General features: G+C 39.7%; 1 protein-coding gene across 5 annotated transcripts in view; it reads right to left on the reverse strand.

Moving 5' to 3' along the window:
* LOC124139813 (neuronal PAS domain-containing protein 2-like) overlaps positions 1-12,932 on the reverse strand; it is a 61,839-nt gene that overhangs the window by 37,288 nt on the left and 11,619 nt on the right. For 3 of the 5 annotated variants that reach the window (XM_046507153.1, XM_046507151.2, XM_046507155.1), the window contains exon 2: positions 570-626. The exons of 1 other annotated variant lie outside the window; for it this stretch is intronic. In XM_046507153.1, the coding sequence (XP_046363109.1) occupies positions 570-626 (57 nt within the window). Of the gene's footprint in view, positions 1-569; positions 627-3,763; positions 3,855-12,932 lie in introns of those variants that run through there. One more of the 5 variants, XM_046507152.2, reaches the window with a different exon arrangement.

The following is a 12,932-nucleotide window of genomic DNA, read 5'->3' on the forward strand; positions in this document are numbered from 1 at the left end:
TCAGCCACAGTATGAAAAGACAACCTAGTGAAGCACATCAAACAAGGAAACTTTGGCATCAAAATCCAACCGATACACACTTGCAGACATGTGCATGTTCACACAAAGCAGCATAGTCACACAGACAGACACTTGACACAGTAGTTGTAAATCATATCAAGCATGTTCAAGGTTACTTCATTGTGTTTCTGTACATTCTATGTCATATTCAGTTGCAGTAGTTTAGCAGTGAACCAGTGACACAAGAGTGTGATGAGATGATGTCAGATCTGTAGTTCCACCAGTACCACAAGCCCACTCTTCACTGGTATTGACAGTCAGTGTTGGTAGGACAGTTCATATAGCACCACCCTGGGCATCCACCAATACAACCTTCTCAGCCAGACCATGGAGAAGCTTAGTACTTAGTGTCTTGTGAAGTGGCCTGCTCATAACAAGCAACAGCCCCATCAGATGTACTCTTATGAAATGGTGACATGTTTGTCCCTTGAAGCCACAGACAAGCACAATCATCATGCAGTGTAACAAGCAATGCTACCATGGCAGCCCTAGCGGAGGGACAAACCTACCTTTTCACATTATCTTTCACATCATCCTCAAAATCGTCAAAGCCCATGATACTCTCACTGAAAGGAAACAAAACGTACACAAATGACATACATGCACATAATATGAAATTGGTATAGGATGTGCGCATGTGCGGCTGTGAGGACAGGTGGATCACATAATAGACAGCCTCCATATTACCTTATCAATCTCCAATGTATCAACAGATTTCATATTGAAACAAGCTGTCATCTGCACTTCTGAATCTAAACACCAGGTCACTTACAATGTGAAATATGTCAAACATGTAACAGCCACTGTTACTTATGTAACTTTCACTATGAAACGACCCTGAGTCAGCATGAAGATACAAGGCAAATAACTTGGACCCAATTCAGAATATGAACTTGGTTAACATTATATTCTGCTTCAACCTCAACCTCCTACTGGATCACCTATAAATGCAGCACTATACAAATAATTTCTCACAGGTTCCTATCTTTTTATTTTAAGACACAAAGCTAGCAGCACATCTGTGACTATAATAATCAAATTGGCCAACAATTTCAAATTCTTAATTTCCTTCCTCATATTTTCTACTGGGCACAAGGCTTGTGAATTCCCCCCAGTCAACAGACTGCCAGCAACAACTGAGCACATGGGATTGCATAAATACTGCAAACAGGAAAACAGTGCCTGCCATGTCCTCAGTCAAGATGAGTTCTTCACTTGCCCTCAAGACGGAAGGACACTCAAATATTTGACATGAGATTGAGTTCAGATCAATGTTGTTACAAGCAATTCCTGTATCCACATAGTGTGTGTCTCTAAATACGGGAGAAGTCTTGGAAGTGGCAATAGGACTGTATATATGGACAAATACATAAACATCCATTCATGGAATAGTTTCTAAACCCTTTTCAAACTTGTTGCTAGTTATCCCTAAAGAAATATATTAGGATACCAAATCAATTGATCAAACCTACGTACAACATACTGAAATGCATGTCACCAGTACATGTGTAGGTTCAGGTAGGTACGAGAGTTGAGTATTACCAGTACATGTGTCACTGAGGTTCAGGTAGGTGTGAGAGTTGAGTATTACCAGTACATGTGTCACTGAGGTTAAGGTAGGTACGAGAGTTGAGTATTACCAGTACATGTGTCACTGAGGTTCAGGTAGGTACGAGAGTTGAGTATTACCAGTACATGTGTCACTCAGGTTCAGGTAGGTACGAGAGTTGAGTATTACCAGTACATGTGTCACTGAGGTTCAGGTAGGTACGAGAGTTGAGTATTACCAGTACATGTGTCACTCAGGTTCAGGTAGGTACGAGAGTTGAGTATTACCAGTACATGTGTCACTCAGGTTCAGGTAGGTACGAGAGTTGAGTATTACCAGTACATGTGTCACTCAGGTTCAGGTAGGTACGAGAGTTGAGTATTACCAGTACATGTGTCACTCAGGTTCAGGTAGGTACGAGAGTTGAGTATTACCAGTACATGTGTCACTCAGGTTAAGGTAGGTACGAGAGTTGAGTATTACCAGTACATGTGTCACTCAGGTTCTGGTAGGTGTGAGAGTTGAGTATTACCAGTACATGTGTCACTGAGGTTCAGGTAGGTACGAGAGTATTACCAGTACATGTGTCACTGAGGTTAAGGTAGGTACGAGAGTTGAGTATTACCAGTACATGTGTCACTCAGGTTCAGGTAGGTACGAGAGTTGAGTATTACCAGTACATGTGTCACTGAGGTTCAGGTAGGTACGAGAGTATTACCAGTACATGTGTCACTGAGGTTCAGGTAGGTACGAGAGTTGAGTATTACCAGTACATGTGTCACTGAGGTTCAGGTAGGTATTAGAGTTGAGTATTACCAGTACATGTGTCACTGAGGTTCAGGTAGGTATTAGAGTTGAGTATTACCAGTACATGTGTCACTGAGGTTCAGGTAGGTATGAGAGTAAGATACATAAAGAGAGAAAGTTCACAATCTATACTAATACAATCAATTAATGCAAAGAGAAGGGCAAGACATCCTAATTTTGTTCACCTGCTTCAATCTGAACAGGACTGCAGGTACATAGTTCATTCAATTCACTGTCTTGATTGAAACAACATTTCATATTATGAGGCAGTGTTTAAGCCTGACAGTCAGTGGGTCCTTTTTATGGCCCCTATGTTAAACACTGAAGATTTAAGTGCCGTTATTCAAATACTTCAAGAGCTCAATAACCCCAGCACCTCATTTGGATATGGAACATGCTCGTCAGTTGCTAGTGTATCTTAGTCATTAACATGTTCTTGTTATGATGACCAGAAGCATCACATTACCAAGAATACCAGTGCTGGAATTCTTAAATTCAAACCCAGGAAAACTACAGCCAAGGACCATGTCACTAGTTAAATAGACAGAATCCGTACGTCATTAGTACAAAGTAACAAATGACTGAGTGAATGGTTTACATGATGCATAAATGTATATAATAGAATAAAATAGAATATGTTGCATCCCGAGGAACGTAAAATAATATTCACAGCATCAAATTCTTGACGAGGTCCTCCAATTAGCAATTAAAGTAAAACGTTCAGTACAGTACAGTACAGTAAAGTACAGTACAGTACAGTACAGTACAGTACAGTACAGTACAGTACAGTACAGGACCCTCCTATTTCCTGTAAGGACCCTTGAAATTCATTAGTGGGAGGCCATGGACCCCTAGTTTTGTAAGCCAGGATAAAACCTTGGTGGCTTTGCTCTTATTTTGGATTATCATGGCATGATAACGTACTGTGGGAGGGAAGTGAAAAGTAGCAAATCACAATCATACTCTTCCCCTACAAATATATTTATCCTGAAGCAATTACTGAGTATAACACAAAAAAAACATCTTCAAACTGAGATTTTCAGTACACAGTGAGATATACATAGTTCAGTACATAGATTAACATGTGCAACTAACACTAGAGGAAGCACGTTTCTTTCCATGCGGCCAAGGCCAGTTGAACACAAGTAACATCAATGAACATGCTGGAAGGTCTCATTTCATATTGTTTACAATAAAGGTCATAGTTGTAAATCTAAGAGGCATCCTGACTTTGATCATGTTGATCAAAACAATCATTTTAAGATTCAAGATTTAATTAGATTCCACAGTATTACTACTACTTCTCATGGTAACCAGCACTAACATATAGCTAGGAAGGAAACTTACCTGGGGTAGAATTCCTCATGATAAGAAGGCATGTCTGCTGGAAGTATATGTCCTTTCACCATGATGGAACTTAGCACAAATGAACTCACTCTTACAGGTCCCCTCTTTTACTTCCGCAATTCAAATTGTAACTGAAATGCCCTCTCTGAACGCCCAGTGACCTGCTTTTGGCAGCAACGAACCAGCATGACCCGGCAGAGAGCGACAAGATGTTGACATGCTGCCTTTAACAAATACACCAGCAAACTTGCACTTCCTCAAATGGCATGGTTGGGACCCCTCTTTCTTAGCTTAAACCCTTGTCAGTAGATACTTCATGTCTGACAACTCTTCAGTTACTTCCCTTTTGTATTTCTCTACCAATGTCAAGTAAAAGAGTGGGATATTTGATAGGAGAAACACAGTGGGTTACATGGGTCAACAAAACATTGGCAGCAGTCCTCTCCCCCTACAATGCTGGCTCCTCCTGACAGCCCCAGGGAAACAATCCCCCTACCCACTCTCCCGGCAAAGGGAAACTCTTTTTGTATATCTTGTGGGGTTTTGTTCCAGAAATTCGTAAAAACATTGAGTGTACATAGACTTGGGGCCGTCTACAATGAAACAGGAAGATGTGGAAGCGTCAGACAAGACAAGCGAGATTGCTAGAACATCAAAATGAATATGATGAAACCTCAACAATACAACCAGAATATTCCATTTACATATCAATACTACATTACTTATCGCACACTATTAAAGCTCCAAATATGACAGCTAATTATTGACACATATCATGCAGATTATGAAATCAATCCAAATTATGCATGCTTACCGTATTTGCTTGTGTATAGTGCGCACCCCCATTCTTGGGCACGAGTTTCGGGAACATTGCTATTCCATATATAGTACGTAGTCAAAACTTCATGTTGCATCATATCACTTCAGGTGAACAGAAGGAAGATAACTTGGTCAATGAACATGTTAAATTTGCGATAAAACACAAGACATCATGACTTACAATTTCAATTGTATTTACTTCATATGCTTGCCATTGTTTAATAAGCAGAGATTAAGATTACCATGGGTAATTGTCTCTTAAAATAACGCAAAAATAGCAATCAGCAACACACACATTTTCTGCCCATTTTACCAGTGATAACGTTTAAAAATACCCAATATTTTAACTGAAAAGTAGAAATTGTCTCTGAAACTTTTATGTCACCAGGAACAATATATTCTAATATCTTGTTATTTTCATTGCTGCTTTTGAAAAAAAAATAATTAAATATCCATAAGCGTCACACTCGGTTATGTTTCCAGATATTTCATACGTATGGAACAGTTTGACAAGTCACCGTTTAAGGCTTTCCAAGGACTTGCTGTTTTGATCATGAAAACAATATGTTGACATAAAAGGGTCAAACAACAAGCATGACCTTCACGATTCAAAGTACATCATCTATGATATATGCATCACTTCACTGACAACTAAGTTTTGTTTCGAGGTACATGTATCAATAGCAGTTATCTGATTGTAGTGGCTGTAAGTAATGGTGAGATAGTGCAACAGCCATGAACTATGGTAGGGCTGATCTATGGCAGATTCCACAAATAGGGCAGATGTTGGTGTATACTCAGATCCATGGCAGATTCCACAAGTAGGGCAGATGTTGGTGTATACTCAGATCTATGGCAGATGTTGGTGTATACTCAGATCCATGGCAGATTCCACAAGTAGCGCAGATATTGGAGTATACCCAGATCTATGGCAGATTCCACAAGTAGGGCAGATGTTGGTGTATACTCAGATCTATGACAGATTCCTCAAGTAGGGCAGATGTTGGTGTATACTCAGATCTATGGCAGGTTCCACAAGTAGGGCAGATGTTGGTATACTCAGATCTATGGCAGATTCATTAAGTAGAGCAGATGTTGGTGTATACTCAGATCTATGACAGATTCCACAAGTAGGGCAGATGTTGGTGTATACTCAGATCTATGGCAGATTCCACAAGGAGAGCAGATGTTGGTGTATACTCAGATCCATGGCAGATTCCACAAGTAGGGCAGATGTTGGTGTATACTCAGATCTATGACAGATTCCACAAGTAGGGCAGATGTTGGTGTATACTCAGATCCATGGCAGATTCCACAAGTAGGGCAGATGTTGGTGTATACTCAGATCTATGGCAGATGTTGGTGTATACTCAGATCTATGGCAGATTCCACAAGGAGAACAGATGTTGGTGTATACTCAGATCTATGGCAGATGTTGGTGTATACTCAGATCCATGGCAGATTCCACAAGTAGGGCAGATGTTGGTGTATACTCAGATCTATGACAGATTCCACAAGTAGGGCAGATGTTGGTGTATACTCAGATCCATGGCAGATTCCACAAGTAGGGCAGATGTTGGTGTATACTCAGATCTATGGCAGATGTTGGTGTATACTCAGATCCATGACAGATTCCACAAGTAGGGCAGATGTTGGTGTATACTCAGATCCATGGCAGATTCCACAAGTAGGGCAGATGTTGGTGTTTACTCAGATCTATGGCAGATTCCACAAGGAGAGCAGATGTTGGTGTATACTCAGATCCATGGCAGATTCCACAAGTAGGGCAGATGTTGGTGTATACTCAGATCCATGACAGATTCCACAAGTAGGGCAGATGTTGGTGTATACTCAGATCTATGACAGATTCCACAAGTAGGGCAGATGTTGGTGTATACTCAGATCTATGACAGATTCAGCAAAAAAAGCAGATGTTGGTGTATACTCAGATCCATGACAGATTCCACAAGGAGAACAGATGTTGGTGTATACTCAGATCCATGGCAGATTCCACAAGTAGGGCAGATGTTGGTGTATACTCAGATCCATGGCAGATTCCACAAGTAGGACAGATGTTGGTATACTCAGATCTATGGCAGATTCCTCAAGTAGGGCAGATGTTGGTGTATACTCAGATCTATGACAGATTCCACAAGTAGGGCAGATGTTGGTGTATACTCAGATCCATGGCAGATTCCACAAGTAGGGCAGATGTTGGTGTATACTCAGATCTATGGCAGATGTTGGTGTATACTCAGATCTATGGCAGATTCCACAAGGAGAGCAGATGTTGGTGTATACTCAGATCTATGGCAGATGTTGGTGTATACTCAGATCCATGGCAGATTCCACAAGTAGGGCAGATGTTGGTGTATACTCAGATCTATGACAGATTCCACAAGTAGGGCAGATGTTGGTGTATACTCAGATCCATGGCAGATTCCACAAGTAGGGCAGATGTTGGTGTATACTCAGATCTATGGCAGATGTTGGTGTATACTCAGATCTATGGCAGATTCCACAAGGAGAGCAGATGTTGGTGTATACTCAGATCCATGGCAGATTCCACAAGTAGGGCAGATGTTGGTGTTTACTCAGATCTATGGCAGATTCCACAAGGAGAGCAGATGTTGGTGTATACTCAGATCCATGGCAGATTCCACAAGTAGGGCAGATGTTGGTGTTTACTCAGATCTATGGCAGATTCCACAAGGAGAGCAGATGTTGGTGTATACTCAGATCCATGGCAGATTCCACAAGTAGGGCAGATGTTGGTGTATACTCAGATCCATGACAGATTCCACAAGTAGGGCAGATGTTGGTGTATACTCAGATCTATGACAGATTCCACAAGTAGGGCAGATGTTGGTGTATACTCAGATCTATGACAGATTCAGCAAAAAAAATAGATGTTGGTGTATACTCAGATCCATGACAGATTTCACAAGGAGAACAGATGTTGGTGTATACTCAGATCCATGACAGATTCCGCAAGGAGAGCAGATGTTGGTGTATACTCAGATCTATGGCAGATTCCACAAGTAGGGCAGATGTTGGTGTATACTCAGATCCATGGCAGATTCCACAAGTAGGACAGATGTTGGTATACTCAGATCTATGGCAGATTCCACAAGTAGGGCAGATGTTGGTGTATACTCAGATCTATGACAGATTCCACAAGGAGAGCAGATGTTGGTGTATACTCAGATCTATGGCAGATTCCACAAGTAGGACAGATGTTGGTGTATACTCAGATCTATGGCAGATTCAACAAGTAGGGCAGATGTTGGTGTATACTCAGATCTATGGCAGATTCCACAAGTAGGGCAGATGTTGGTGTATACTCAGATCTATGGCAGATTCCACAAGGAGAACAGATGTTGGTGTATACTCAGATCTATGGCAGATTCCACAAGTAGGGCAGATGTTGGTGTATACTCGGATCTATGGCAGATGTTGGTGTATACTCAGATCTATGGCAGATTCCACAAGGAGAACAGATGTTGGTGTATACTCAGATCTATGGCAGATTCCACAAGTAGGGCAGATGTTGGTGTATACTCGGATCTATGGCAGATGTTGGTGTATACTCAGATCTATGGCAGATTCCACAAGGAGAACAGATGTTGGTGTATACTCAGATCTATGACAGATTCCACAAGTAGGGCAGATGTTGGTGTATACTCAGATCCATGGCAGATTCCACAAGGAGAACAGATGTTGGTGTATACTCAGATCTATGGCAGATTCCACAAGGAGAACAGATGTTGGTGTATACTCAGATCTATGGCAGATTTCACAAGTAGGGCAGATGTTGGTGTATACTCGGATCTATGGCAGATGTTGGTGTATACTCAGATCTATGGCAGATTCCACAAGGAGAACAGATGTTGGTGTATACTCAGATCTATGACAGATTCCACAAGTAGGGCAGATGTTGGTGTATACTCAGATCTATGGCAGATTCCACAAGCAGGGCAGATGTTGGTGTATACCCAGATCTATGACAGATTCCACAAGTAGGGCAGATGTTGGTGTATACTCAGATCCATGACAGATTCCACAAGTAGAGCAGATGTTGGTGTATACTCAGATCCATGGCAGATTCCACAAGTAGGGCAGATGTTGGTGTATACCCAGATCTATGACAGATTCCACAAGTAGGGCAGATGTTGGTGTATACTCAGATCTATGGCAGATTCCACAAGTAGAGCAGATGTTGGTGTACACTCAGATCCATGGCCGATTCCACAAGTAGGGCAGATGTTGGTGTATACTCAGATCTATGGCAGATGTTGGTGTATACTCAGATCTATGGCAGATGTTGGTGTATACTCAGATCTATGGCAGATGTTGGTGTATACTCAGATCTATGGCAGATTCCACAAGTAGAGCAGATGTTGGTGTAAACTCAGATCCATGGCAGATGTTGGTGTATACTCAGATCTATGGCAGATTCCACAAGTAGAGCAGATGTTGGTGTAAACTCTGATCTATGGCAGATTCCACAAGTAGAGCAGATGTTGGTGTATGCTCAGATCTATGGCAGATGTTGGTGTATACTCAGATCTATGGCAGATGTTGGTGTATACTCAGATCTATGGCAGATGTTGGTGTATACTCAGATCTATGGCAGATGTTAGTGTATACTCAGATCTATGGCAGATGTTGGTGTATACTCAGATCTATGGCAGATGTTGGTGTATACTCAGATCTATGGCAGATGTTGGTGTATACTCAGATCTATGGCAGATGTTAGTGTATACTCAGATCTATGGCAGATGTGGGTGTATACTCAGATCTATGGCAGATGTTGGTGTATACTCAGATCTATGGCAGATTCCACAAGTAGAGCAGATGTTGGTGTAAACTCAGATCCATGGCAGATGTTGGTGTATACTCACATCTATGGCAGATTCCACAAGTAGAGCAGATGTTGGTGTAAACTCAGATCCATGGCAGATGTTGGTGTAAACTCTGATCTATGGCAGATTCCACAAGTAGGGCAGATGTTGGTGTATACTCAGATCTATGGCAGATGTTGGTGTATACTCAGATCTATGGCAGATTCCACAAGTAGGGCAGATGTTGGTGTATACTCAGATCCATGGCAGATTCCACAAGTAGGGCAGATGTTGGTGTATACTCAGATCCATGGCAGATTCCACAAATAGGGCAGATATTGGCATATTCTGAGATCTATGGCAGATTTCACAAATAGAGCTAGTCCTGCACCATGACCGTGGAATATATTTATTTCATGAAAAAATAATAATCTAGAAACACATACAAAAGCAAGTATAGCCAGCTCAAGCCAGCTCTATTCCACAGCATAGGGAATTTTTATATATTTTTGGAGTCAACCTGGTCAATAAGGATATTGTGTAATATAAGATTTCGGAGACTAAATGTTAATCTAAAATAGAGCAGATATTGGTGTATACTCAGATCTATGGCAGATTCCACAAATAGGGCAGATATTGGTGAATACTCAGATCTATGGCAGAATCCATAAATAGAGCAGATATTGGCCAATACTCAGATCGATGGCAGATTCCACAAATAGCGCAGATATTGGTGTATACTCAGATCCATGGCAGATTCCAAAAGTAGCGCAGATATTGGAGTATACCCAGATCTATGACAGATTAACACATAATATTATTCATTGTCAACTTCTATAGCGCTAAAGGTTGTATACATTCATATACAGAGACAGACTTTCAATGCTCAATGCTGTGATTTCTCTGGATTATTTTTTTTATCATTTCCCCTTTAGAACCACATCATCAGTGCAGTGATTGCATATCGGTATTTTTCTTAAAAACTTTCTTCGTAGAAATAATTTTCGAAGCCCTCTACACCATTCTCTCATTTGACGAAGTTGAGAAAATCCTGAATATTTTCATGCTTCCTCACTACAGATCAGATTCAGAGCCTTTATGTAAGGAACGTTTTGGATTCTTTACAATTTATTTAGTAATGATCTGGCATTAGGGTATTTCCATTCTGGTTTCTTGCTCTGCTTGCTTGAATCTGAAACCTTGGTTTTCTAGGGTGTCCGGATCCATCATTTTCGACTGACTGCTGTGTCTTTCGGTAATAGACGTTGAACTAACATGACGTCATCACAGGCGAGGAGTAGTGTGTCTCAAGCATGACGTTATGGAACAATGAGAATGTGCTACGGATCTGAGAATAGGCCACGGATTATAGTCCCGCCATATACCCGAGTCCTACACATATATATTGAATGAAATCTTGAAAAAAATTAATATAATAGATTTCAAACATAAGTCTTGATATACAATGAACATTTTTATAACCAGATTGAGCAATAACAGGACCATCTTGTGTATTTCACTATGAATTTGTTGACATGAAATTTCCATGCTCACAGTAATTTCTCTGAACAAGACCATATACATCTGATACATTAATAATTAAATTCAAATACAGTGTTCCCTCTCTATTGCGCTCTTCAATATACTCTTTTATAGCGCGCAGTAAAGCATGCCTCCCAAAATTTACTAACATAAACTCAAGTTTTCCAATGACACAATGTTTTCTCCATCTCAGAAAACATTATCAGCTGATCACCGCAATCATGTAACACAGGAAATACCAGTCAACAAATCCAAACAGAAGTACGCAATTTAATCCTATTATTATAATATCTGGTTATAAACAAATTGTTTCATTGCTTATCTGGACTACTGTTTGTAATATATCTTATTAATTATATTCAAAATTTCATTAAATAATTTTAAGAATGTTTACAATAATTTCAGCGAAATTGTGTGAGAAGTGAATGGTAGATCGCACAACTCACCGTTATTTACAGCAACCACGGTCAGATTACCGCCATTGACGCCTTGAAACGAACTTTATTTGCAAGAGAATGCATACACATATCATAAATGCTGTGCCATGACTCGCTAAAAGTCATATTTGAGGCAGTTAGACTGTTAAATGTCAACATAACGTTTTCGCAAGCGAAATACATGCAGCGCAGGAAGTCCCTCCTGTGACTGGTCAAATTGTTCCATACGTAAAAAAATATCCTGTACTACCTGTACCAAAGTGCTACGCTTATGATTCTTATCATTTTAAATATATATATAGAGGAAGCTGCAACTAAAATAACACGATATTGGTATATATTATTCCTGATATAATAATATCTTCAAATACAATTTTTTCTGACAATTGCATCAAAATTCTTTGAAGTTGTATCACTGGGTGCTTTATAACTGAATCACCGGTAGATTGGGAGGAAACGTGCATAGCTGATAGCTATTTCCGGCTTAGTTTACGAGAAAATACAAACGTAATCTTAATCTCTGCATATAAAACAATGATGTCAAATTTAATACTTTTATTGACCAAGTTTGTTACACCTGTATATTCACCTGAACTCGCTGAAGTGATATGATGTGTTTCTTTTAAAGTGCATATTATTTCTAAATGAATCTTTTTTTACACTATGAATCATAAACAATTTTATTCTAATCATTTTTAAACTCTGAAACGTGCAACGTAGATCGTGTTAGGTAGGCAGAGCATGTATACTGTTTTGTTGGTCATCTACCACCTACGACTCGACCTTCATTAAAGGGGCACTGATCAAAAGCAGTTCCCTGGGACTGGTTGTTGCCTTTGTTATTGTTTTTTCCCCGTGAGTACCCGGATGATATAGCAGAAACCTAGACTAGTTCGCAACCTGTGCTGCGCAATTCGTAAGCGCATTTGACACTTTTATTGATAGTATAAGGGCGTATGGTCACATTGATCAACAAAATGAAATACAGTTTTGGAAATGATAAGGAAATGTAGGTATCTTTGTGGGTAGCATCAGTAATGGTGACAAAGTTTTGATAAGTCACATGCTTGGTAATTGTGCGATTTCCGTTTACACTATTTTGACTTGCAACACATAGTAAATATTTCTCCTGAGCATTGCTTATTTTATCGTGTTTATATTTTTACAGTCAAAATGTGCAAAATTTTCACTTAGGAAATTTATTAAACACCTGAATATTCAGTTATTTTACAAATTGACTGAAAAATATGTCCATCTGTATTATTATTTATTATGACAACGAATTCCAAACATTTTTATGTTTAATATCATCACCAACAGACTGAAAATGTTACAATGAAAAGTACATTTCTATATTGTTTGGCTTCTAATCCTACATAATAATCTATTGTGATGTTTTATAAATTGCCTGGGAGAATCACATTTTAAAAATTGACTGTAATATACAAAGGAAAAGACTTGTGAAAACAACGTCTATCGTGCATTGAAGAATTTCCCAACCAAGACGTAGAGGAACAAGAATGAGTC

Source organism: Haliotis rufescens, unplaced genomic scaffold (assembly GCF_023055435.1).
Source record: "Haliotis rufescens isolate VD_foot unplaced genomic scaffold, xgHalRufe1.0.p SCAF_7, whole genome shotgun sequence".
NCBI lineage: Eukaryota > Metazoa > Mollusca > Gastropoda > Lepetellida > Haliotidae > Haliotis > Haliotis rufescens.